A 23982-nucleotide genomic window follows, 5' to 3' on the forward strand; every position below is an offset into this window, starting at 1 on the left:
GGATTGATGCTTTATGGTGCTAGACCGCCACCGGAAACTGGGCGCCGGAAGCGGCGAAACTGAAGTGAATCAATAATTAGATTTCAAACAGAACACGAACCGCATCACTAACGAGCCCGTGGGACCGCGAATCTTTAATGAGAAATTGTTCTAGCTTTCATCGATCGGTGCCCAGCACGGGTGTGAGCTTAAAATGTCCTCACGAAGGAGCAGCCAAAGCATTAACGTACTTTTTCGTATTCCAAATCACTGAGCAGTGAAACGGAGGCAGTGAAAGCTTCGATGTTCCCACGCAGCCAAATTTTCAAGTTCACTTGGCGCTCTTATTTTAAGTGAATCGTGAAATGCGGCTCAAAGATTACACGCAGCCGGATATGACTAAAGTTTGTTAGTCGAGAACGAAAAGGCGCGCAATTTTAAGGTTTAATTTGATTCCACGTTTGTTCGTTCACTTTCGCGCAATTTATTCAACCAATTTCTTTGTTCGCTTGTGCTGCAACAGAACAAACGGTTTCACAATATTTTATTTCGGTATGATTCGGTTCAAGTGGGTTCTATAACGGTAACACATCATAACCATGTTCAATTGCTTCCTTGGACAAATTAATTATTTTAGCGTCACGACTTGTTTGATCCAAGCAACATTCGGAATCGATCCAATAGCTGATAGAATGCCACGCGTTTGTTCATTTCCGGTAGCATAAATTTGGGGACAAATGCTCTATCATTACTTATCAACTATCGCTATCGATAACAGTGTTAGTGGAGTGCCTTACAATTAACGAATTAGTTTGCGTTTAGTTCAGCTCATTAATTAGTTAAACCATTAAGACGCACCACTCGAAGGCCTTCTACTTTGTACATGGGCCGCACTGTGGGCATGCGTGTGTCGTGACGGCTTCTGCTTCGGAAGTCACACAATTAATTACAGATTCATTAACGAGGCCCCGGGGCAACCGCCTTTCGGGTGGTTAGCGGAATAAATTAAAGGGGCCCGGGTCAGGTGCTACCGTAGCGCATATCATCGACCATCACTGCCACACTCACTGGCTGCGTCAGCTCCTTCGCTTGGCGCCGGTTCCACTTTCGGGATAACGAAGTTGTCGATTGATCCATTACAGCGGCGCATGATGTCGAGAAACTTTGCCATCCGCTTCCGCTCCGGCAGGGTGCCCATTTTGATTTCCTTCCCGATCGACAGCAGCGTATAGTTGAGCTCGTCGCTGGCAACGTCCGAGGGCAGCCCCGTCATCGGTTCCCAACGGCACGGCACGCTGCGGTCGTGCGGTGGCGTTGGGTCCGAGAACTTTGCAAAATTCGTCCACATCCGGACCATCATCTGGCGCACGGTGTAGGCCGGATCCGTGGCAGGAATTTCCGTGCGTAGCAACGCTGAGCTGAACACGTAGTACACCTCGTCGATGTGGCAAGCCCCGGGCAGATGCTGGAACTTGAGCAACTCCTTGCCCTTGTTGAGCGATCCCTCGTAGGCGAACCGGTACGAGTAGAACGGGACCTTCGTTTGGTACTTGTGCCACAGATGGCACAACACCAGGTACCCCACGAGGAACCGGTCCGTGAGCAGGTCGACCAGCTGGTCGATGTTCGAGCGTGACACGGACGCCTCACCGAAGTAGTGGCGCTTAAGTTCCTCCCCAAGAGTGCGCGCTGCCGGACTGAAGTAGTCCACGTCGAACGAGGCGCAGATAAACTTCTCCGGACACCGATCGTACACCGACAGGTGTTTCATCATGTCCACCAGCTCCAGCATGCCCTCCCGGTCGTTGTAGCCGCACAGAATCGGCACCTCGAAGCGATCCCTTTCCCGCAGATACTCGATCGGAGTTTTCTGCAGTACGGCATCGGTCGAGGCAGCACGCTCGATGACTGCCGTGAACGGGAACTGAAAGATGGACTCATACTCTCGCTCGCGTGCCGACAGCACCAGGAATTGTGCCTCGTACAACCGCCGGGCAGGCACGTCTCGGAGCGTGCTCAGTACCGCCTCGTCGGACGTGCCCTCGTACCCGAACAGGCGGGCCAGCGATCGAGCTCGCTCTTCCGGTTCCGTTTGGTACACCAAGTCCGCAAACACGGTGCCACTCTGAGAGATCGCCTTGTGGAAGTACCGCCTCGAGAGGTTCGAAAAGCAGTGCATCATCACGTTACTGCCCCCGGAGCTGGCCCCGAACAGGGTCACGTTGTCGGGATCACCGGCAAACGTGCGGATGTTTTGCTGAACCCACTGGAGCGCCATACGCTGCGGACCATTCGACCGGTATGAAGTACGAGGTATGAAGAACGCCACCTTCTTACCTGATCTTTGAGACCCGCATTGCCCTCGATGCCGGCCTGCGGTAGACAGAGGAACCCGAGCACCCCGAGTCGATAGTTGACCGTGACCACCACGACTCCCTCCTGCACCAGATAGTCCGGCAGGTACAGGCCACTGTCGGCGTTCCCGCCCGTCATGCCACCACCGTGGAAGAACACCATCACCGGGAGCAGTCTGGTGGGGTCCACCTCCTTACCGAGCACCGGGGTGTACACGTTCAGGAACAACCCATCCTCGGAACCCGTTATTTCCCGTGTGATCACATCCCGCCCCAAACAGCTGCTCCGCTCGCGGCTACAGTCGAGGTATGATACGGAGTACTTTTCGATCGGGACCGGCGATGCGAAGCGCAACGGACCGATCGGAGGCCGAGCGTATGGGACACCCTTAAAGCAGTAGTACGGACCGCCGTTCGGTAGTCGATCCTTTGTGCCGTAGATCAGACCCGGCACCACCTGTACCATCACCCGGGAGGCTGCCTGTGAAGTGGAGAACCCGGTTTTTGGTATGCCGAAAGGTCTCTCTCTCTCGCGGCGCAGGACTCACGTCCGTTTGCTGGCCCGATGCCCGCGAGCCGGACTGCGCCGAGCCGTGTCGCACACTTCGCATCACCATTGTGTCACCAAACGCACTCAGCCCGAGTGGCCACGCCGCGGTGTGACGATTTCGCCTTATAAAGCCGTACGCCCGACGCCGGTCGCCTTGCGATGCACCTCTGCAAACGCCTGATTAGCATTCGATTAGCAATTTGCGTTCAACGCGCCATGGGCGCCATTTTTTTGTTGTCGCCCTTCTTTTTCGGTTTGGTTTTATTTCTCCCAGTTCCTATGATTTGCCCTTGCCCGAATACACTCACCGCCGCCGCCGGCGGCGCAGGCGCTGCCTGGCGAGGTGATAAAAGCCGATTGCATCAAGCCGTGATTTGCACAAACGCCGCGGTGACTCGGTGACGAAGTGAATCGGTACGTTGGCGCGCCAGGTTCTTCGTTGCGCAAGGCAACGAGCGTGTTAATGAACCGACTTAGGCCGATAAGATGGTCGCTGATGGTTTGCGGTGCGATAAGACACCCCGTCGCCGTGACCGCCCTGGATATCACGTGTGCAATCGTCGGCTATAGCAGTGTTATCTGTAGATACTAAGAAACCGTGCATTTATCGATAGCGCGCAGGAATGTCTTCGAACGCCCCACCCGCCGGAGGGTGGACGGTGCCCGATTTGGCGATCTGATATCTCGCTCAGCCCAACAGTGACGGGTTGTAGCGATCGTACAGTGATCGCCAGAATTGTATCCTATCGCAGAACGGGCTCTCGATCATCTCAGCGTGGTCGCAGAGTTCCAGCGCGTGCAACACGAACGCCTCGCCCGCTGCCGGCTGAGGAACCGGTTCCCACCGGAAGCCAAAGCTCCCGACCTGATCGTCCGGAGTGGGATTCGCATACTTGGCAAAGTTGGTCCACAGGCGACACATCATCTCCCGTGCACGTGCAGCCGCCGAGTCAGGCACGACCTGGGCCGTGTAGGTCGAACCACTGAACAGGTACGACAGCTCGTCGGCGTGGCAGGCACCGGGCACGCCATCCGGGATCGCGAACAGCTTGCGCACCTCATTCAGCTCACTGTCGAAGGCGAAGCGATAGAAGTACTGCGGTGCCCTACACAGACAAGACAGTGGAAGAAATTGGCTCAATGATAATTGCACAAAAGGGGCACCTTATCGTACTTACCCCGGCTGATAACGGGACTGCAGCTCGGCGACGGAGTGTGCAGCGAAGTTAAACCCAACGTCCGACATCAGGTCCATCAGCTGCAGGTACGTATCGTGACTGATCGGTTGATCGTGGAAGTAGTACTGACGTACTTCCTCCAAGACGCCCGGCAGCGCGTCACTGGACACGGCCAGATCAAGAGGCAGAACCTGCTCCAAGTTGGTCGCCAGAAAGACCACCTTCTCAAGCAGCGCGGCGTAGAATACGAGCCCCTCGACCATGGTTACACCGTGCATCAGCGGGATGTCGATGGTGTGGGCCTGCTTCAACACCTCTTCAGCGCGAGCCGTAATGATCGGGTCGTCCGAGCTCGGGTCCTCGACCGCAGGGATGAACGGGGACACCAGGAACAACGTATTGTCCGTTTCTTCGAAAGCTTTGGTAGAGTTAGTCACCAAGTCCTCGACGGGTGCGTTTAGTAGCGTTGCTGCAATCAAACCGAGCATTCCTCATGAGCTCATCCGCTGATAGCCGACTAGGCAAAACACTTACCTAGCACACCGGCATCGTCGGCTCCCGTGTAGCCCAACGCAGTGGCCAGCTGGCGAGTCTTACGATCCGGATGGGTCTGGAGAAGCCACGGACTAATGGCCGCGCCCGACTGGCAAATGGCCTTGTGGAAGTACTGGCGCGATACGGGCGAAAGGTAGTGCCAGTTCACGGAAGCACTGCCGGCACTCTCACCGAACAGGGTCACGTTCGATCGATCGCCCCCAAACTCCGCGATGTGTTCGTGCACCCAGCGAAGGGCCAGCTGCTGATCCTTCAGACCCTGGTTGCCGTAGATCCCCATCGAAGGTAGCGCCAAAAATCCGAGCGGACCGAGACGATAGTTGAACGTTACCAGGATGACGTCATGCTGAAGCAGGTAGTCCGGCCCGTACAAGTCGGTATTTCCACTACCCATGAGGAAGCCTCCTCCGTGAATCCAGACCATCACCGGTTTCAGTAGACCAACACGTTCGCTCGGGCCACTCGTCGTGTAGACGTTCAGGTAGAGGCAATCCTCCGTGCCTTTGCGACCCGGTGGCAGTTCCTTCACGGCCAGACATACGCCCCGTTCTTGGCGGCACTGTAGCGGCTGTTCAACGAACCGCTCAAGCGGGACAGGTGGTCTGAACCGCAGCTCTCCAACCGGTGGGTGAGCGTACGGGATGCCCTGGTAGGAAAAGTACTGTCCACCACTCGGTAGCATGTTCCGGCGACCGACGATCGTACCCGGTTTCAGCACGAGCACTACGTCATTCGCCAGCTGTGGAAGGGTACCGTTTGGAGGCCCTGAAGTGTCCACTACCACAGGGCCATCACGGTTCGATGATCCTGAAGTGTCCACTACCACAGGACCATCACGGTTCGATGATGCTGAAGTGTCCACTACCACAGGACCATCATGGTTCGATGATCCCGAAGTGTCCACTACCACAGGAAAGTCCCCGTTGGATGGTCCCGAAGTGTCCACTACCACAGGAAAGTCCCCGTTGGATGGTCCCGAAGTGTCCACTACCACGGGAAAGTCCCCGTTGGATGGTCCCGAAGTGTCCACTACCACCGGAAGGCCACCGGCTGGGGGCTATAGTAGAAGATTTAGACTTTGTTGCGTAACCTGCACCGGCGTTCACTGCACCTGACCTACCTGATAAGGGGTTGCCGGAGGGACCTTCACGACCTTCGGTGGTACGTACAGCTTGTGGATAACCATTCTGCTCGCCGGTTCGCTGATAACTGAACCTGCGCAGGCGGGCATCGCAGAACTCGGGGGGTCGAAATTTAAAGGTTTGTGTATCGTATCTTCTGCCGGCGGTGATAAGATTGGTACAGTGATCTGAGATTAAACCCAGGCGAGGGAACAACAAACCAGAAACCGCTTTGATGTCGGCTTTTTGAGGGGGCGCATTGCGAAGTGCCGATTATAGTGGTCGTGATTTATAATGTTTCATATTTTTGGGCCAAAATTTGGACCCATTGGCGGTTTACAGTTTGCTAAAAACGGTATACTTATGCTGTATGCATCGGGGTTACTAATCAGCGTAAGAGCTAGCGAGCAGATAAAACGATCAGCACATTGTATCCGTGACCAACATTACAATGATTTCAACACAATGGCTTATCTACTTGGTCGTATCTAAGATACACAATCTTCGAATCACTGCTCAAACATCCTGCCCTCCAACGGGAAAGTAAAATGCTCTCCTCCAAGGGGCTCAGCGTGAAACCTGTGTATCTGTCCTTGAACATATCTTACGACATCGCGCGGCACGTTTTATTTGGGGATCGGTTCAATAAGTGTGATTATATTTCGCCGCAAGTTGTCTCCAAAACTGAACGCGGTCGTCGAGGTGCTGCTCTTTCATTACAAGCCCACGATCCCCAATATTTAAGGCCGTAAGACTGAAGAGCGTGGTATCTGCGTCCCGTACAAGTGGCTTCCACATACTCGACGGTTTGCCGGTCTTCGCGAAATTGGCCCAAAGGTTACACATTGTTTCTCTCAATCGTCCCGCGTTGCTCCTAACGCCGATCGTGTCGGTATGTAAGAACTTGGAGCTGAACAGATAGCACACATCGTCCGCATGACCTGCGCCACGATACTCTGAGGGCACCTTCCAAAGCTTCCGGAATTTGTTTAGCTCCGTCTCACAAGAAAACGTGTAGAAGTATACGTCACTGAAAAATTTGAAGACCTTTATTTAGTACCGAAAAGCTGTGACTAACCATCCCGCTTACCCGTCTTGATATCGCAGCTGAAGTTCGGCTGCCTGAACCGCCGGCATCAGGTATAAAATATCGGTAAATATTTGACTCAACTGCAGCTCATGGCGTAACGACGGTTCCTCTGAACCGCAGTAAAACATAATAATTTGCCTCGCAATCGCATCCCGTTCCTGCGCTGGCACGTGAAGAGTGTCGGGAACGAAGCGCTGCGGTTCCCATTTGTACCGATCGATGTGTTGCCGGAAGGTGTTTATTTTGTACAACGCTTCACCGTCGGTCACTCCAACTATCATCGGAATGCGCACTGCGTTTGGCTGCTTCAGCAGCTCGAACACATCCTCCGTTATTATGGGATCGATAGCGCTGGCCTCTTCTACGGTCGGTCGAAAGGGATACACAGAGTCGAGCGTTCGCTCGTACGGCGTCAGTGCCTCTTGCTGGTGCTTGGCCAACCGTTCCGGAGCGATGTTCATTAGCGTTTCTAAAGCACACAAACAAAATCGATTCATAGAGACCGGGAATTAGGGTCGTACGCTGATGCTTACCTAATACCTGACTGTCAGGGGCCTCTGCCGGGCAACCGAAATATTCCGCCAGCCGCCTGGTGTTTCCTTGCGGATCTTTTTGAAACACAATCGGACTAGTAGCGGCACCCGATTGAAGGATAACTTTGTGAAATAGTGGGCGAGATGCTCGCGAAAGGTAATGTAGATGCGCCGAAACACCACCAGCACTCTCCCCGAACAGCGTCACATTGGTGGCATCTCCACCGAAGGCGTGAATGTTGGTCTGAATCCACTGCAGCGCCAACCTTTGATCCTTCAAGCCCATATTTCCAAAGATTCCCACTGACGGCAGGCACAGAAACCCGGCCGGTCCGAGGCGATAGTTGATCGTGACTACAATCAAACCTTCCCTAACCAACCACTCCGGATGGTAGATGGATGAATCGCCACTTCCGGTACAAAAGGCTCCACCGTGCAGCCACACCATCACCGGGATACGATCGTTGACCGCCTTTGACGGATTAAGGGGCGAGTAGACGTTCAAAAACAAGCAATCTTCGGAGCCAACGCTATCCGGTGGCAGGTAGCTGCTGGCCAGGCTAACACTACGCTCAACGGTGCAATCTAATGGGCGATCAGAGTGTCGGTGCAACGGTTGAGGAGGATGGAACCGTAGGTCTCCAGTCGGTGGAACAGCATAGGGCACTCCTCGAAAACAGTAGCACTGTTTTCCATCCGGAAACAACGTCACCGTCCCTTTGATGAAGCCACCGGTCACTTCGATTGTGCAATAAGCCGGATCGTCCATCTGCCAAAAGAATAATTTTAGAAGAGGATGCGAAAATACTTTATCAACAAAATACGTAACAGCGAATTAGAAAAGGTGAATCAAAAACATTCGACGATTTTCGTCCAACGAATTCTCGTAAACACTGCCACGGTACCGAAGGGATGCGGATCATTCCCAAACTACAGCGAATTATCTAATCAAACTTATTTGAATAATCAAACCCGAAGTTCACGACGCTGATGAACCAAACCACATGTCGCAGTAGTATCAGTCCAAGAAAAGATAAGTCATTCACGGTCGTTCGGCTTATCGGCAGCTGCCAAAACCAGCGTAGCGTCAGTAACGAGTGGCAGTTTGTTCGCGATGGCTGAAAGCAAAGTTACGATCGCTCTGAAAGCGGGAACCATCATTGGTCAGAAGGGGTCGCTTCCGAATGGGAGCGATTCGTTTGTCTTCAAAGGTATTCCGTATGCAGAGCCACCGATCAATGAGCTTCGCTTTAAGTCTCCGGTGCCGCTGGTGTCGTTTGCTAGCGACCCGCTGGAATGTCTCGCCGATGGTCCGTCCTGTTGGGCCGACGACAAGATGTTCGGACTGCCGATCGCAGGGCACAAGTCGGAGGACTGTCTGTACCTGAACGTGTTCTCGCCGGATTTGCAACCCAAAGCGTTACTTCCGGTGATGGTGTGGATACATGGCGGAGGGTATATCATCGGATCCGGACACTCGGCCCTGTACGATCCGGAGTACATTGTGCAGCAAGGAGTCGTAGTGGTGAGCATCAACTATCGTCTTGGCCCCCTCGGCTTTCTGTCGCTACCTGGCGTCGGAATTACCGGCAACATGGGACTCAAGGATCAACGGTTGAGCTTCGTATGGGTGAAGGATAACATCGAACGGTTCGGGGGTGACCCGAACAATGTCACGATATTTGGTGAAAGTGCTGGCGGTGCATCGGTACACTTGCACTACTTGAGTGAAGGATCGAGGTGAGTGTTGCTCCGGTGAAAATGCTGACACTTGGATCCGTTACGAACTACGCTTCCAACCCTTTTCAGGAAATACTTCCACAAGGCTATCGCCCAAAGTGGTACAGCGTTCAATGACTGGGTGTGGCAAAGGGAACCGGGCCGTCGGGCTAGAAAGCTGGCCCGTTTGCTCGGAAACGTAAAAAGTGATGCGGACGAGGACGTGCTTGCGACACTTATGGAGGCATCCGCCGAAAAACTAAACACGATTCAGTTCCAAGCCTTGACCGAGTACGAGCAATCGGCGATCCTTTGCTTTCCGTTCAGTCCGGTCGTTGAGCCGCACGGAACCGTGGATCCAATCCTTACGGAACATCCGGCATCAGCCGCGAAACGGCGTTTCTACAGAGAGATTCCACTGGTGCTCGGTACGACGAAAGAGGAAGCACTGGGTGTGTGGTCCATGATTGAGGCAAAGTTTTCGTTGTTCCAAAACGATCTCTTCCGGTTGCTGCCGGTTACACTGAACGTATCGGATGAGGAGGGCAAGAAACGCGCCGTCGAGCTGACCAAGGAGTTCTTTTTGAAAGATCGATCGCTTTCACCGGAAAACATGAAGGACATAATTCCGATTTTGAGCGACAATTTCAACACGTTCCCGCTCTATGTTGCCGCCGAACTGCATGCGCGCATTCAAAGGTTTGCCGGAATCCGTTTATCGCCATTTTTGGACACTTTTCAATCGCGCAAATTGTACACCTTCTTCTAGGGCTCCTCTCTATTGCTTCGTGTTCTCCTGTTCGAGTGACTTGAGCGTAGTGCGCAAATTTTTCAATACGCCTCTAAACGAAACCGACGCTGCCCATGGTGATGATACGTACTATCTCTTCAGGTACGGTGCGGTTAGCCGTATGTACTCTCTGTCAAGGGGCATTAAGTTTTATCATCGTTTTAGCTCTACGCTCTACAACACCGCCGCGGTCGAGGAACATTCGGAAGCGGCCCAGTTGAGGAAGTTTATTTGCGGTTTATGGGCCGACTTAGCACGGAACGGAAATCCTAGCTCCAGTTTGCCCAGCTGGATGGCCGTGCCCCATTTGGATGACGATTCGCAAGAATTTCAACTTCCGGCTATGGAGCTGCGAGGCCTCGAACAAGCCAACTCTATGGTGCCGGATTGCTTCTCCGAGAGATTCAAATTCTGGAAGAAGCTGTACGCAATGTTCAACGGATCTCATCTGCTCCCGAACATCGATTAAATGTGCCTTCTATTGAAAGAGAGAAATAAAGTGACAACATTTTTGAATACTTCACATAATAAAGGGTCAAGAAGATGTTCAGAAGAAAGCAATCTTTGGAGCCAACCATTTCTGATGGCAGGTACCTACTGGGCAGATTTACACTACGTTCAAAGGTGCAATCGATGGTTTGGTTAAACTACCCGTCACTCCAATAATGCAGTTAGCCGGATCACCAAGGAAAAATTTTAGAAGAGGGTCGAAAAATACTTTATCAACAAAATAAGTAACCACGAAATACGAAAAGTGAATCAACATAAAACATTCCACGATTTTCGTCAAACGAATTCTCGTAAACACTGCCACGATCCAGAAGCGCACTGCACCGGAGAGATGCGCATCATTCCCAAACTACAGCGAATTATCTAATCAAACTCATTTGAACAATCAAACGACGTTCACGACGATGAAGCGAACCACATTCCGCAGGTCCAAGGAGAGATAAGTCATTCACGGTCGTTCGGCCTGCCAGCAGCAGTCATAGCTCTATGCGGGTTGTCTAAGCCAGTGCATCGTCAGTAACGAGTGGCAGTTTGTTCGCGATGGCTGAAAGCAAAGTAACGATCGCTCTGAAAGCGGGCACCATCATTGGTCAGAAGGGGACGCTTCCGAACGGGAGCGATTCGTTTGTGTTCAAAGGTATTCCGTACGCAGAGCCACCGATCAATGAGCTTCGCTTTAAGTCTCCGGTGCCGCTGGTCTCGTTTGCTAGCGACCCGCTGGAATGTCTCGCCGATGGTCCATCCTGTTGGGCCGACGACAAGATGTTCGATTTTCCGAGCGTAGGACACAAGTCGGAGGACTGTCTGTATTTGAACGTGTTCTCACCGGATTTGCACCCCAAAGCGTTACTCCCGGTGATGGTGTGGATACATGGTGGAGGGTTTTTCGTTGGTTCTGGACACTCGGCCCTGTACGATCCGGAGTACATTGTGCAGCAAGGAGTCGTAGTGGTGAGCATCAACTATCGTCTTGGCCCTCTCGGCTTTCTGTCGCTACCTGGCGTCGGAATTACCGGCAACATGGGGCTCAAGGATCAACGGTTGAGCTTCGTGTGGGTAAATGATAACATCGAACGGTTCGGGGGTGACCCGAACAATGTCACGATATTTGGTGAAAGTGCTGGCGGTGCATCGGTGCACTTGCACTACTTGAGTGAAGGATCGAGGTGAGTGTTTCTCCGGTGAAAATGTTGCCACTCGAATCTGTAACGAACTACGCTTCCAACCTTTTTTAGGAAATACTTCCACAAGGCTATCGCCCAAAGTGGCACAGCATTCAACGACTGGGTGTGGCAAAGGGAACCGGGCCGTCGGGCTAGAAAACTGGCCCGTTTGTTCGGAAACGAAAACAGTGATTCGGACGAGGACGTGCTGGCCTCGCTTATGGAGGCATCCGCCGAAAAGCTAAACACTATTCAGTTTCAAGCCTTGAACGAGTACGAGCAAGCGTGGATGCTGTGCTTTCCCTTCAGTCCAGTCGTTGAACCACCAGACACCGTGGATGCAATCCTAACGGAACATCCGGCAGTAGTCGCGAAACGCCGTTTCGCGAAAGAGATCCCGCTCGTACTCGGTACAGCGAAGGAGGAAGCACTGGGTCTTTGGGCCATGATTGAGGCAAAGTTTTCGTTGTTCCAAAACGATCCCTTTCGGCTACTGCCGGCCACACTGAACGTATCGGATGAGGAGGGCAAGAAACGTGCCGCTGAACTGACCAAGGAGTTCTTTTTGAAAGATCGATCGCTTTCACTGGAACACATGAAGGACATAATTCCGATTTTGAGCGACAATTTCAACACGTTCCCGTTCTACGTTGCCGCTGAACTGCATGCGCGCGTTCAAAGGTTTGCCGGAATCCATTTATCGCCATTTTTGGATACTTTTCAATAGCACAAATTGTACATCTTCCTTTAGGGCTCCTCTCTATTGCTACGTGTTCTCTTGCTCAAGCGAGTTGAACGTGTTCCGCAAATTTCTCAAGACACCTCCGAACGAAACCGACGCGGCTCACGGTGATGATATGTACTATCTCTTCAGGTACGGTGCGCTTAGTCGTATGTACTCTCTGTCAAGGGGCATTAAGTTTTATCATCGTTTTAGCTCTACGGTCTTCAACACCGCCGCGGTAGAAGAACATTCGGAAGCGGCCCAGTTGAGGAAGTTTATTTGCGGTTTATGGGCCGACTTAGCACGGAACGGAAATCCTAGCTCCAGTTTGCCCAGTTGGATGGCCGTGCCCCGTTTGGATGACGATTTGAAAGAATTTCAACTTCCTGCCATGGAACTGTGCGGGCTCGAACAAGCCAACTCTATGGTGCCGGATTGCTTCTCCGAGAGATTCAAATTCTGGAAGAAGCTGTACGCAATGTTTAACGGATCCCATCTGCTCCCGAACATCGATTAAACGTGTCTTCTATTGAAAGAGAGAAATAAAGTGATAACATTTTTGAATATTGCACATAATTGCTTGATTATTTCGTGAAAATGTTTCCCCAAGTTGCCTCCCATTTTTCCCCAACACCCTCCGGTTACAAATGCGTCCATTTCCCATGCGTTACGTTGTTTTACAACTTTACTTTCAAAAAGTTGTCATTCCACTGCCTGTAAACGTTCCGCCAAAATTGAATCCGTTCACCATTTGGATTCAGTATCATTTTTGGCTCCGCGTTGATGTCCAAGCACTGCAACTGGAATGAATCACTCGAGGCATTTGGAGGTATTTTATCCACCGGTTCCCACCGGTACGGCAGGCTCTGGTCGTTGGGTGGTGGCGTTGGATGACCGTGTTTGGAAAAATTTGTCCACATTCGACACATATTCCGACGAACCTGTCCTGCCTCCGTTTCTGGGTTAACATCATAATTGGCTAGCCTCATTCTAAAAACAAGACAACAGCATGTTAAGTGCCTTTCAGATTTTGAGTCGTTCGATAACTTACAGAAATAGATACGACAACTCGTCCGCGTGGCATGCGCCAGGGTAGGACAACTGAAGCAATCGCTTGTACATGTTCAGCTCACCGTCGTACGTGAAGTTGTAGTAAAACATTGGCGAACTGTGCTGATGGCGGGCGTGCAGTTCCGCGCACGTGTTGCCCAGAATATCGAAGTGGTAGTCGGTCATCAGATCGGCCAACTTGTGAGCACTCTCCTGCGTAACACCGGCCGAACCAAAGTAAAACTGTTTGACTTCGCCGCCCAGCCGCTCGCTGGCCGCACTCTCCGGTGCCACGTTCACCGTTCGTGGGATCATCCGGGCCATATCGTTGTCATAGAGGTCCAGCTTTTTCCCCGCATCCAGCATCATAATGATGCCCTCGCCGCTATTGTTGCCGAAAATGATCGGTATCGAGGGAATACAGTTCGGTTGCTGCATGGCGTGAAACGGATGCACCGGAACTACCGTATCAGGACCCACGCTTTCCTCCACAACCGGCTTGAAGGGCATCGGCAACCCGCGACGCTTTTCATCCGCCGAAAGTGTATTCACCATCAGTCCCATCAGCTCGACGTGACTCGCATCCATGAGCGTTCGGTAAACTTGCTCGTCGGTTTTGGCGTCCGGATTGATCAGTCTCGCCAAGTGACGTGTCCGTTCTACAGAATCAAGCTGCATGGCCCACTCCATTACCGACAAACCACTCTGACAGATAACCTTGTGGAAGTAAGGCTGCGAGACCGGTGAAAGAAGGTGCAAATGGACGGAAGCCGCACCGGCACTTTCACCGAAAAGCGTCACATTGTTCGGATCACCGTTGAAGTTGGCAATATTTTGTTTGACCCACTTCAACACCATCAGCTGATCCTTCAGCCCGGCGTTTCCTTCGACACCCTGGCTGGGTAGGTGCAGAAAGCCTAGTGAACCGAGGCGATAGTTCAGTGTGACCACAATCACGTCCTCCTGCAGCAGATACTCAGGAGAGTAGCTAAAAGGGAACAGTAATAGTCAGAATATGTTAAGTACCTTTGGTCAACAAGGAAACAAACGGAAACTAACCAGTCACTGTTGCCACTGCCGAACAAGAAGGCACCACCGTGAATGAATACCATCACGGGCAAAGGAGTACCTCCACGCTCTACGGCTGGCGTGTACACGTTCAGGTGGAGACAATCTTCCGATCCCTCCAGTTCCTGGGTGAACATGTTTCTGCTGAAACACACGTCCCTCTCGACGCTGCAATCCAGCACCGGCTGGGGGAACCGTTCCAATGGTTGTGGCGCTTTGAAGCGCAACTCCCCAACCGGAGGTTTGGCATAAGGGATGCCACGGAACGCACAAAACCCGTTCCCATTCGGAAGCGTTTCCCGCACACCGCATACCGTACCTTGGTGCACTTTTACGTTCACGCGATCGGCGTTCCTCATCTATGGATTAGGGGGAAAGGCACAGTGGCCGAAGCAAATTACAAAAAAGTCCAGCTCGAAAGAAACAGGAAATGGGCACATACTTTACTACAGAACGTTACGTTAACAAAACAGAAGTAGTGCATACGCAAGAGGTCCACTTAGTCGTGTATTATCAAACGGGTATAGATGTCTGATAACAAAGTGCCATTTCATGCCATTTCGAACCTTATCTTACGCACGCTTTAGGTCAGCAGATTTTGTACAAACTACCAGGAACGGATCAGGATATACTAGCGCCAGTCCAAAGGTGATTTGGTTTGTACTAGTAAGCAATCGAAAAGAATACTTGCCCAACGGACACTGGTCGTAGAGAAAAACCTTGATGATTTTAAAAACGTTGTCAACTTTAACATCTTTCTAATATTGTCTAGTGTTACGTATTCTATTATCTCACTTGTAGTGGCCCTTGTAATTCCTTTCCGTTAGCAGGGCTTCAATGGGGCCGGCCAATGCTCGCCACTTAATCACAAAACGTAAAATTAAAATAAAACTAAAAAAGTGATACAAAAACTGAATATGAACGAAATCACAACACAAAACCTCTTCGCCGAGAAAGTAAACAATCCTGGCAACTGTCAAAATGACAGCCCGAGTCAGTGGCGCGCAAGTGCAAGCATTTGAGGGTCAAAAATTTTAAACTTTGTACGTTTCTTTGCTCAGTTACATTGCTCAGTTTATTTTTTCTAGAAATGTGTTTTAAAGATCTTCCAAAGGATTTTTAATGGTTCTTCAAAACGAATACATTTGTTGCCTACACCACTCTATTTCTTGTTATCCATCTATGATTGAAATGAAACATCGACAAGAAATGTTTGCTTGCATCAATTAGCTGTAATCGTTGAAGTCCTTTTATCCATTTCCATCTACGGTTCTAGGATCCTCTTTCGGATGGCCTCGGAGCGGTTGGATAAAGATGACTACAGCAACGCGTATGCCTTGGGGTTTTCTGTTGCACCGTCGTGAATTAATTAACTCGTCAACGCGGACAATGGACAAAAGAAAAATCAATTAAACACTCATGCGCAATCATTTCGGCTGTCAAACAAACGCAAATTAGGCGGAACGCTTCTTATCGTTCGCGGCAACCGAATCAGGGTCTGGACAAACGGTGCTGAACGGTTCGTTTTGCTCTGTCGTAACTTTCTGGCTTATCAGTGCTAGGCTGCCCCGTCCAAGCAATGGCCCATATATTACTGCAAAAACAAACGCAAACCAGTGTACGCCATAATGCCTTATCACTGTTTATTGATGCACCCTTGAGACTACACTTCCTACGGGCACCGTTTACCCGGTGGTCCGTTGCACTAGTCCCGTCCAAACTTGTGGGTATGCAATGGCTTATCGACACGCACGATCCTTTCACCTACGACGAAGTATCCTTCGTACTCCACGATATCCGGTGTCGTGTCGATATGGTAATGGCCACCGTGGCCGTGCGTCGAGAAGCTGTGAAAGTGCTGCAGGCGCAGATCGAGATCGCACTCGGTCGTAACAAGAATTCCCAGATTGATCAGTGGCGCCGGCATATCGAAGAAATTGAGCCATTCGTTCAACTCTTCCTCCGTATTGATGGAGGTCGTTGAAAATGGCGACATCACGTGCTGCTTGGCTTTGCCCGCTTGCAACAGAAACACTCCACCCAGTCCGACCGTTTGCTCCCCGTAGTGGGCCTCCAGGCACGTTCTGATGCTCGCTATGAAGTCCTTTGGGCCGGAACGCTTCTTACAGCTCACCTTCAGCACCTTGCCCCGTTTACCTTCGGCGACGAGCAGATTGCCCAGCAGAGCGCACCGGGTTTCAGTGTTCGGTATCTTTTGGACAGTCACCGTTTTCCGATCCAACGAAACCTTTGCCAGGTGGCTTTCGCTGACCACCGTTCCCGGTGGGCTGAAGCGAAGGTTGAATATTCCTTCACAGTTGGAGTTCACCAGCGGAAACGGACCCGCACCGGCCCCATAGGCGACGAACGCCTTTCCGGTGTCGTGCAGTGCACGTTGCGAAACCGCTATCACATCGTAGAGCCGCGTGCGATCAACCAGCGGCAGTAAATAGGGCACTCCACCGAGTTCCACCAGCGTTGCCGATCCGTTCAATCCCTCGCCGGCCAGGTGAAAGGGAGCTTTCGTCAAATCGGGACACTCCACAACTTCCACGTTGACTGTTGCGAAATTTGATTTCAAACCGGCCGCCAACACTACGAAGAAAGGTCAGCTGTGAAGAGCGCTCGCTTCAGTCTTCCTCCAGAATTTAGCCTACCATCACGAACCTCCCCCAGCGATGGGGTGTGAAGGGGCTTCTCCTCGAACAGCAACGTGCTGGTGTCCAAACTCGCCATACTGGAACTCGAGTAGTAGATGCTCGAACCGATCGCTGGTGATGCAACTGGTCTTCTCAATCGATCGTCACCGACTGACCCGCCCTTAGCTGGTTGAAACAATTCCAATCAACCCTTGCGCCTTTAAGACGAGTACGGAAACGAGCGATCGCGTCGAGTGGCCGCGAACGTCTTTCACTTCACGTTGCGCCGTACGCCACTGTATCTGTGCGTTCGGGACGTGTGTGCGCCAAACACACGCCCAACCGCGGTCTGCTGTTCAAGAGTGTAAATAGGGACGCGCTGCGTTTATCATCAAACAAACCCCTTTGCGGAAGGTTGCGCTCTTATCGTGAAACCGCAAATATTGGGCCGATAAAAAGGGTTCCAACACGGCAGAAGATACGAAGTGCATGCTGTCACACAGTAGCACAAGGATTTTCTGCTCAAACTTTGAGACGCTAGCAACAAAGCACCGGCTACAAATTCGGACTGTTTTCGTTCCACTAGAGATCGGCTGTTTTCGACGGCCGCACGCAATGCGCAGGTGTGCTGGGCGTTCGCTCGCCGTCTTATGCTGAGAGAGCAAGAGCCAATAATGCTCTTCGGAGAGCGTCACGTTTCGATCGGAGAGCAACAAACAACGTGCGATCACGCCAATGCCCTCTACCGGAGAGCTGGGTCAAATGGAAACTTGCAAATCACCTTCCTTACCCTTAGGTATATGTTTGAAAATACAACCTTTAGCAAGTCGGGAAAGAAAAAACACGAACACCAGTAGACTCTGCTTGAATAGTATATTCTGTATTCTGTAGTACGTGAATTACACTATTTTGGAATTGGAATTTATAAACAGTGTTGCATGCACACTTCTTCAACGATGTGGAAAGTTCTAAAGCGAAGAATTAATGTTAGTTCGAAACTTGGTTTGCTTTAGATGCAGTTTCGCCCTTCACCCTCTGGCTCGCTAGCCTCGGTTAGAATGTGCCAGGTTTTCGCGGGCCGACAGTTTCTGGGTCGTACTAACCAAGGAGAGGGTTTTTGGCTGGACACGGGAAACACGACAAAGGAAACCGAAATGAGCGTTTTCTGCTTATCTTAGGCTTGTCCCGCCGGCGGAATTAAATAGTTATGCGTTCAACGCTGTCTGTAGCGGAGTTTTGTTTTGGAAACAGTTTGCAGCCGGTCGTACAGCTTCGTACCGGGTTCATTCGCGACTAGCAGCGTTTATCGCAGTTCTTCAACCGAGCTTCTCGGAGTTAAGGAATACCGTCTAACCGTGAGCGCGGTCTGTTGCGAGTAGGGCCCTATCTTTCTCGCGCCATGCTATCCTGCTGCCACCCGCCGTGTTCGGCCTATGCTCAGTTCTGTGTTAGCTTCTCTGTTTTTGATTTTACCCTAGATTAACTAGATCACAATGTTCGTTTGTCTTCCTCCTTCAGATTATTTATCTCTCTCTCTCTCGCGATTGCGCCCTCCTTAAGGTTAATATTATTTGTCGATTGTGTGCATTGTCCTTTTCGTCGCGTTCGGCTGTTGAAACTACCATTTCTTGTGGTACTTGTTTCGTCCTCCATTTCAAAATAAATCATACTAAATGCTACGCTCCCTGAGGGAAGCAATGTTTCGTAAAACACGCTACTCGTTAAGCATCGGCCTTTCGTTGCTCGGCATTGTTAAAAAAAAGGAAAACTTTGGACATTTGAGCCATTACGAAACTAAGGCAACAATTTCTCGGGTGGAACTTGCGGGGTGGGGCAGGACATTATTAACAGCTACCCAACGAAAGGTAATGGAGAGGTTCTCCTAGGGGGAAACGGTACTACAACGAACGACATTCCGTGTTTTCGTTTGTAACGAGTGTTCGTCACCCTCGTTTCGTCTTCTTAGGCTCGGAAGAAACGTACCACCCGCACGATGTACTGGCGACAGATTGGACACTCGCTCAGCACTTTCCCGCAGGCGGTACACGTCGTCATGTGTCCACACTCCAGTATAACACACTCGATCGGTGCATCCATACAAATTTTGCACAAATCGTCTGACGTGAGCATTTCAATGGCTGAAACGAATCGGACAAGAAGATTTTAAAGTTAGAGTCTTCGTTCACTAACCGAGTAGAGCGCCACCACTTACAGGGGATGGACTTGTAATCGCGCCACAGACGCAGTACTCGTTCCCTCAGTTCAGCCTTCTCGCAGCATCCTTTAAAGTCCACACGGTTTACCATTAAAATTCCCTTCAACTGCTTTACGGACAGCACATCAAGATCGGCACTGAAAGTATAGAGAGCGTCGGTAAGGCAGTTGGCCCCTTGGCATGAGTAACCTTATAACGTATTACCTTTCCTTGATGTCACTTAGTTTTATTTGCTTCATATTGATTAGCTGCAGATTGCCGGACGAGTAAAGGTTGGTGCAAACGGAATCGTCCACCGTCTGTTCGTGATTGGAATGTTGCACCTCGAAACCGGCGGCCTCAGCATCCTCGGCCTGTTCCGATGGCAGTGCTTGTGCTCCCTCTACTCCTTCGTCCATCGTTCCCCTTCGGTCGCGCCTAGCGCCGTCCGTCCCTTCCTCACTAACGCTTGCCTCTTCGGTGATGGAATCCGTATCGGTGAGCTCGACCGAGCCCTTACTGCGTCGCTCGAGATAGCTAAGGAACGCTTCGAGCTGTCGCCGTTTATCGGCCTCCGAGGCACCGGTAGCCGCTTCCAGCTGGCGCCGGAACTTCTTCAGCTGCCTTCGAATGCCATTCCGTCGTTTGCCACAGCGCAAACACATGCCACCGTTGGTCGAGTGATGACTAGAGCTCGGAATGGCCTCGATATTGGCGGTGCTGGTCACGCGTGTGGCCAAAGCTCCACCGGCAATGGTTTGCATGGAACCCGAGCCTGATTGTTCGACCGCCGTCCCGACGGAATGGCGCTGCGCTGCGGAGGCCGACAAAAGGTAGCTATCCGATCGACGTCGTGTAAACGCCGGAAGGGCGACATTGCTTGGACTCTGTCCGAGTGGAATGTAAGGTTTCGGTTTGTTGTCCGATTGGCTCAAGCTTTCGTCGCTCGCAACCTCATTGTCCATTGCCGTGTTGTCCGTCATGGCAAGCTCACTGGCCACTTCGTGTGTGCCGTTTACGTCGGAACTGTTTATGAATTGCCACTGATCCGTGTCCATCGACGTGCCCGTCGCCATCAGCGCATCCGTGTCAGCCGAAGGGACCGTTTCTGTGGGGGCCACATGGTCCGCATTACTGCTGCTCCGTTCGCCATACGCAAGCAGCTCGTCGAACGATGACGAAGGGCTTGCACTTTTCGATTCCGGCTTCAAATGGGTAGTTAAGGTGGTACCAGGGGTTTGACTCGGACCGGCGCCATCGAAGTGTAGTAAATTCGTCTGCGAAACGCTTCTGCGGGAAAAGAGCGACTTGCGAGGCAATTCGTCCTCGCCACTGGTGCCCGGTGGCCGCTGTTTGGCGCTGGCGTTTTCTTCCTCATCCTCGGAGCAACACTCACATCCCGTTCCGTTCGGCTCTAGGGCCAGAATGTTTTCGATACGATCATTCAGCACCTGACGAGCACCTTTCTTCGGGTCGACCGGAACGGGGACTTCGCGATATGGCGAAGAAAAGGATGACGATGCGGCACTGGAATCGGCACCACTCGTTGTTCCGCTGCTACTAGCACCACTGCTTCCGGCCGCTGACCGTTCGGTGGCCGAGAACGTCTCGCTCTCCATTGGCACTCTTTGGTTACCCTCGGTGGCAGCCCCTGGTGGCGAATCGTCGGCCGCATTTCGCGACACACTGCCCGGATCGACATTGTACACGTTGTTGCTACCAAAGCGTGGTTGCGAAAAAATGTGCCGTTGCTCCTCGTTGGGCGAGAACCCATTCTGTCCGCCGTTCACGCCACCGCCAGCGTCGGGAACTTCTGAGGGGGCGAGAAATGTTATTGTTATGTGGACCAAAGATTACCAGAATTTGCTGTAGATTTTACGGACCTCCGTTGAATTTGTCACTAAAATTGGAAAACAAATTCTGGCACGTGCTTTTGATCTGATCAAAAGTGTTGGAGCAGTTTTTGGTGCCACTGCGATAGAAACTTCCATATCGGGACGAGCCACCGGAAGCGGACCCAGTAGGACTGAAGCTGCCCTGCGTACGCGGAGAGCTACCACCCGAGTTGACGTGAGCAATCACGAGGTTAATTAAGTCATCTTTTTCTGTAACGAAACCATAGCAACCAACGGATGGAGATGAGTGCCCGAAACACGGTAGGCTCTGCGAAAGACTGCCTCTGCTACTTACCAACACAACCGGATGTGGAAATGTGCTTCGATTGTAGGTAAAAAATCAAATCGCGCACTTTCAGCGGGGCTAAATCGGTGCGAGATAAGGGGCGCTTGGTGAAAATAGCACAGTTCTGGCAGAGCGACCGCTCGCCTCCCTTCGACAGACAGTTCCTGCAGAACAGTCGGCGACACTCGTAACAGGACTTTTTGCGGGCCCAGACCGTAAAGTTCACTTTGCACCGCTCGCAGGGCATTTTGGGGCGACGTGACGCCAGCAGAAGATAAGTCCCAGACTACTGCGTACTTTTCGGGTCCGGGGCAGCTAGCGAAGGCAAACATTGACGATTGACGGGTTGCGAATTGCGAAGAATCGTGTGTTTTGGCACTGTGCCCGCCTCACGCAATTTCGATCCACTTCGAACGACGGGGAATCATAACACTCGCGAAGCCGTCGCTGCGCGCGACCGAACAGGCGGAGGAATAAATTAAACCAAGTATCTAATACGGCAGACACAAATTCATCTCCGCTTTGGTGCCCTTTGTATTTGTATATGCAGTGTGACAGATGTCAAGGTTGAAACAAACCAGGGTAAAATTGCCTCTTCTTTAGCGACCTTTTCACATAAACAAGGTTGTTGGACCAAAAAAATCCATACGTCAAAAAAGTGGCAAAGAAACGAACGACTGCATAAACTGACAGTTGTTTGACTTCGAATTTCGAAATTCGAATTTGAATATACCGTTGGCGGCATTCTAATTCAAAATATACTAAAATCACTAAAACGCTGTACATTTGGTTTTTGAGTGATATTTTTCTAGTTGGCTTTTCAGCAAATGACTACTGAAAGGTGCACTAACATGAGAAATACTCACAGTTCACAAACTTTCTCAGTAGTTGACAATTACCAAATAATATTTTAAACTCTTTTTGGAGTTTTATAACTTACGGTATATCGAAGCTCGGTTTTTCTCGAATCGATGTTTCGATCAATGAGAAAAGGCGTTTTCTAGGATCACACTTTTAAAAGCCTGGAATAGAATAATCCTGGCCGGGGTTGATGTAGGTCGTTTGGAAAGGGTCGCCTGATGAGGGATTCCAATTTTTTCAACACGCTGGATAAGCCTATGAGTGCGCCACTCCTTGACACGGCAAACCGTGCCCGTTCTCACAGACGGCGCGTTCGCACGGGCATGCGAATGACTTTCGCGAGTCGTCGTGTGTGTGTCTGAAACGATTGAGAGCGAAAAATTGGACTGGCTACGTGCCGGCACGTATGGTAAGTAAATTTCGGCACACCCACAGCAAATCTTACGCCACCACGGATTTTACCCGTGAGAAGTATGAGGCAGAAGAACGCCAGGCCTTGTCCGGGAGAGCTGGTTTCGTTGATTTCGTTTGATTATGGCCCGTGGGAGAACCATTCGCACCGAAGCTGGCGCGCGATGGGGTTAGACGACCACGTGCTTCACGCGTCGCTAACACTGTGTAATGGTCGGCAGCGGGTTCCGTGGAAAAGAAGAAATAAACAAAAAATATAAATTAGATTTATATCTGCTCACCTTCGCCGGTCTGAGTACCTGTCAGGTGTCGAGAATTGTGTTTCCTCAACTTTGAAGCACAAAAATGCAATTTTAGGCAAACCAAATTGAGAATTTAAAACTTTGTAAATTGCTCACGTGGGACTTTTGTCGTGCCACTTGTTACAGAAGTGCTTCATAGTTGCGCAGATTGTGCGCGGCCGCCTGGAGGTGAACTTTCGCCAGTCAGTATGACCTACTGAACCGCATGTGCGAAGGGAACAGACCGTTTTGGGGAGAAAATATTCACGAACCCGTGCTCGCTTGGGCCCGACACATACATCCCATTCAGGCACGATCAAATTGAAATTGAACTATTAAACCGGGACTCGGGGAGAACCCTTACGATGCCGCGGGGTGTGTGTGGTGTGGAGCGGATGTCGTCGAAAAAATGCCATCCCTCTATTCACACTATTCACCAAACTGATGCTGCCGTTGCCGGCAGCGACGACGGCGACGAACGTCTTTTTAAATCGGGAATCGGCGGAAGGAGTGCCCGTACCGGAGGGACCAGCCCGAGACGGTGCTGTAAGAATGAACAGAGGCAGCAAAAACGAATGCTTAAAATGAAATTTTCGGAACAATTTCCGCCGCATGCGAGCAAATCGAGTTGTGATTGTTTTCCTTTGTTGAGCAGGAAATTTGGATTCAATTTGCCGCAAATTGTTGGAACGTTGCGTGCAGATAATGTGCTCTCATTTGGCCGACGGCAGACGAACACGATTCGGCAATCGATCCAGCCCTCGCACGGTCGTTCGAAGGACGGGGCTGCTCACAGATAAGTGTGTGCGGAGTGTGTAGGATTCAAGGATTTTAATTTCTGCGGGGGGTTGAATATGAATTCAGTATCTCTTACGTGCGACTTCAGGTGTGTAGTCTGGGGAGCCGAAGGGCACGGTGTTGACTTGGGGCCCTTTTTGGAAGGTCGAGGGCATCGATACCTTCTGGCCGGGTTCGGGATCGATAAAGGACTTTGAAATATGGCACATTCAATGTTTGCTGGGTGCGATATA

The 23982-nt window shown here is 51.2% G+C and overlaps 5 protein-coding genes across 5 annotated transcripts; 2 read left to right on the forward strand and 3 right to left on the reverse strand.

The window, feature by feature from the left end:
- Positions 1–535: 535 nt before the first annotated feature.
- Positions 536–2950, reverse strand: LOC128267004 (esterase B1-like). Its single transcript, XM_053003793.1, has 3 exons — positions 2882–2950; positions 2317–2814; positions 536–2260 (listed from the first exon to the last, which is right to left on the reverse strand). The coding sequence occupies exons 1-3, from the start codon at positions 2948–2950 to the stop codon at positions 1022–1024; spliced, it is 1806 nt and encodes a 601-aa protein (XP_052859753.1). The 3' UTR covers positions 536–1021.
- A 5524-nt stretch (positions 2951–8474) lies between these two features.
- LOC128269377 (esterase B1-like) lies at positions 8475–10359 on the forward strand. Its single transcript, XM_053006822.1, has 4 exons — positions 8475–9100; positions 9170–9778; positions 9849–9971; positions 10035–10359. Exons 1-4 carry the CDS (start codon positions 8475–8477, stop codon positions 10336–10338), a joined length of 1662 nt encoding a protein of 553 aa, XP_052862782.1. The 3' UTR covers positions 10339–10359.
- A 560-nt stretch (positions 10360–10919) lies between these two features.
- On the forward strand, positions 10920–12800 carry LOC128269378 (esterase B1-like). The gene is made up of 4 exons (XM_053006823.1): positions 10920–11545; positions 11615–12223; positions 12294–12416; positions 12480–12800. The coding sequence occupies exons 1-4, from the start codon at positions 10920–10922 to the stop codon at positions 12781–12783; spliced, it is 1662 nt and encodes a 553-aa protein (XP_052862783.1). The 3' UTR covers positions 12784–12800.
- A 3203-nt stretch (positions 12801–16003) lies between these two features.
- Positions 16004–17293, reverse strand: LOC128277492 (ester hydrolase C11orf54 homolog). The gene is made up of 2 exons (XM_053015955.1): positions 17042–17293; positions 16004–16979 (listed from the first exon to the last, which is right to left on the reverse strand). The coding sequence occupies exons 1-2, from the start codon at positions 17118–17120 to the stop codon at positions 16090–16092; spliced, it is 969 nt and encodes a 322-aa protein (XP_052871915.1). The 5' UTR covers positions 17121–17293; the 3' UTR covers positions 16004–16089.
- A 622-nt stretch (positions 17294–17915) lies between these two features.
- LOC128277663 (uncharacterized) lies at positions 17916–21850 on the reverse strand. Its single transcript, XM_053016159.1, has 5 exons — positions 21408–21850; positions 21101–21322; positions 19443–21030; positions 19236–19375; positions 17916–19161 (listed from the first exon to the last, which is right to left on the reverse strand). Exons 1-5 carry the CDS (start codon positions 21643–21645, stop codon positions 18986–18988), a joined length of 2364 nt encoding a protein of 787 aa, XP_052872119.1. The 5' UTR covers positions 21646–21850; the 3' UTR covers positions 17916–18985.
- Between the last annotated feature and the right edge of the window lie 2132 nt (positions 21851–23982).

The sequence above is a fragment of the Anopheles cruzii genome, chromosome 2, assembly GCF_943734635.1.
Source record: "Anopheles cruzii chromosome 2, idAnoCruzAS_RS32_06, whole genome shotgun sequence".
Classification (NCBI taxonomy): Eukaryota; Metazoa; Arthropoda; class Insecta; order Diptera; family Culicidae; genus Anopheles; species Anopheles cruzii.

What these genes read in the sequence shown, in the direction of transcription:
- LOC128277492 (XM_053015955.1), bottom strand. Translation starts at nt 17,120, where the DNA reads ATGGCGAGTTTGGACACCAGCACGTTGCTGTTCGAGGAGAAGCCCCTT. An exon ending in GCTGGGGGAGGTTCGTGATG is followed by an intron (nt 16,980 to 17,041) that starts GTAGGCTAAATT and finishes CTTTCTTCGTAG; the next exon opens with TGTTGGCGGCCGGTTTGAAA.
- LOC128277663 (XM_053016159.1), bottom strand. Translation starts at nt 21,645, where the DNA reads ATGCCCTGCGAGCGGTGCAAAGTGAACTTTACGGTCTGGGCCCGCAAA. An exon ending in TAGTGACAAATTCAACGGAG is followed by an intron (nt 21,031 to 21,100) that starts GTCCGTAAAATC and finishes TCGCCCCCTCAG; the next exon opens with AAGTTCCCGACGCTGGCGGT. An exon ending in CTAAGTGACATCAAGGAAAG is followed by an intron (nt 19,376 to 19,442) that starts GTAATACGTTAT and finishes CTATACTTTCAG; the next exon opens with TGCCGATCTTGATGTGCTGT.
- LOC128269377 (XM_053006822.1), top strand. Translation starts at nt 8,475, where the DNA reads ATGGCTGAAAGCAAAGTTACGATCGCTCTGAAAGCGGGAACCATCATT. An exon ending in CTGCATGCGCGCATTCAAAG is followed by an intron (nt 9,779 to 9,848) that starts GTTTGCCGGAAT and finishes ACCTTCTTCTAG; the next exon opens with GGCTCCTCTCTATTGCTTCG. An exon ending in GATACGTACTATCTCTTCAG is followed by an intron (nt 9,972 to 10,034) that starts GTACGGTGCGGT and finishes TCATCGTTTTAG; the next exon opens with CTCTACGCTCTACAACACCG.
- LOC128267004 (XM_053003793.1), bottom strand. Translation starts at nt 2,950, where the DNA reads ATGGTGATGCGAAGTGTGCGACACGGCTCGGCGCAGTCCGGCTCGCGG. An exon ending in CATCGGGCCAGCAAACGGAC is followed by an intron (nt 2,815 to 2,881) that starts GTGAGTCCTGCG and finishes TCCACTTCACAG; the next exon opens with GCAGCCTCCCGGGTGATGGT. An exon ending in ATGCGGGTCTCAAAGATCAG is followed by an intron (nt 2,261 to 2,316) that starts GTAAGAAGGTGG and finishes AATGGTCCGCAG; the next exon opens with CGTATGGCGCTCCAGTGGGT.
- LOC128269378 (XM_053006823.1), top strand. Translation starts at nt 10,920, where the DNA reads ATGGCTGAAAGCAAAGTAACGATCGCTCTGAAAGCGGGCACCATCATT. An exon ending in TACTTGAGTGAAGGATCGAG is followed by an intron (nt 11,546 to 11,614) that starts GTGAGTGTTTCT and finishes AACCTTTTTTAG; the next exon opens with GAAATACTTCCACAAGGCTA. An exon ending in GATATGTACTATCTCTTCAG is followed by an intron (nt 12,417 to 12,479) that starts GTACGGTGCGCT and finishes TCATCGTTTTAG; the next exon opens with CTCTACGGTCTTCAACACCG.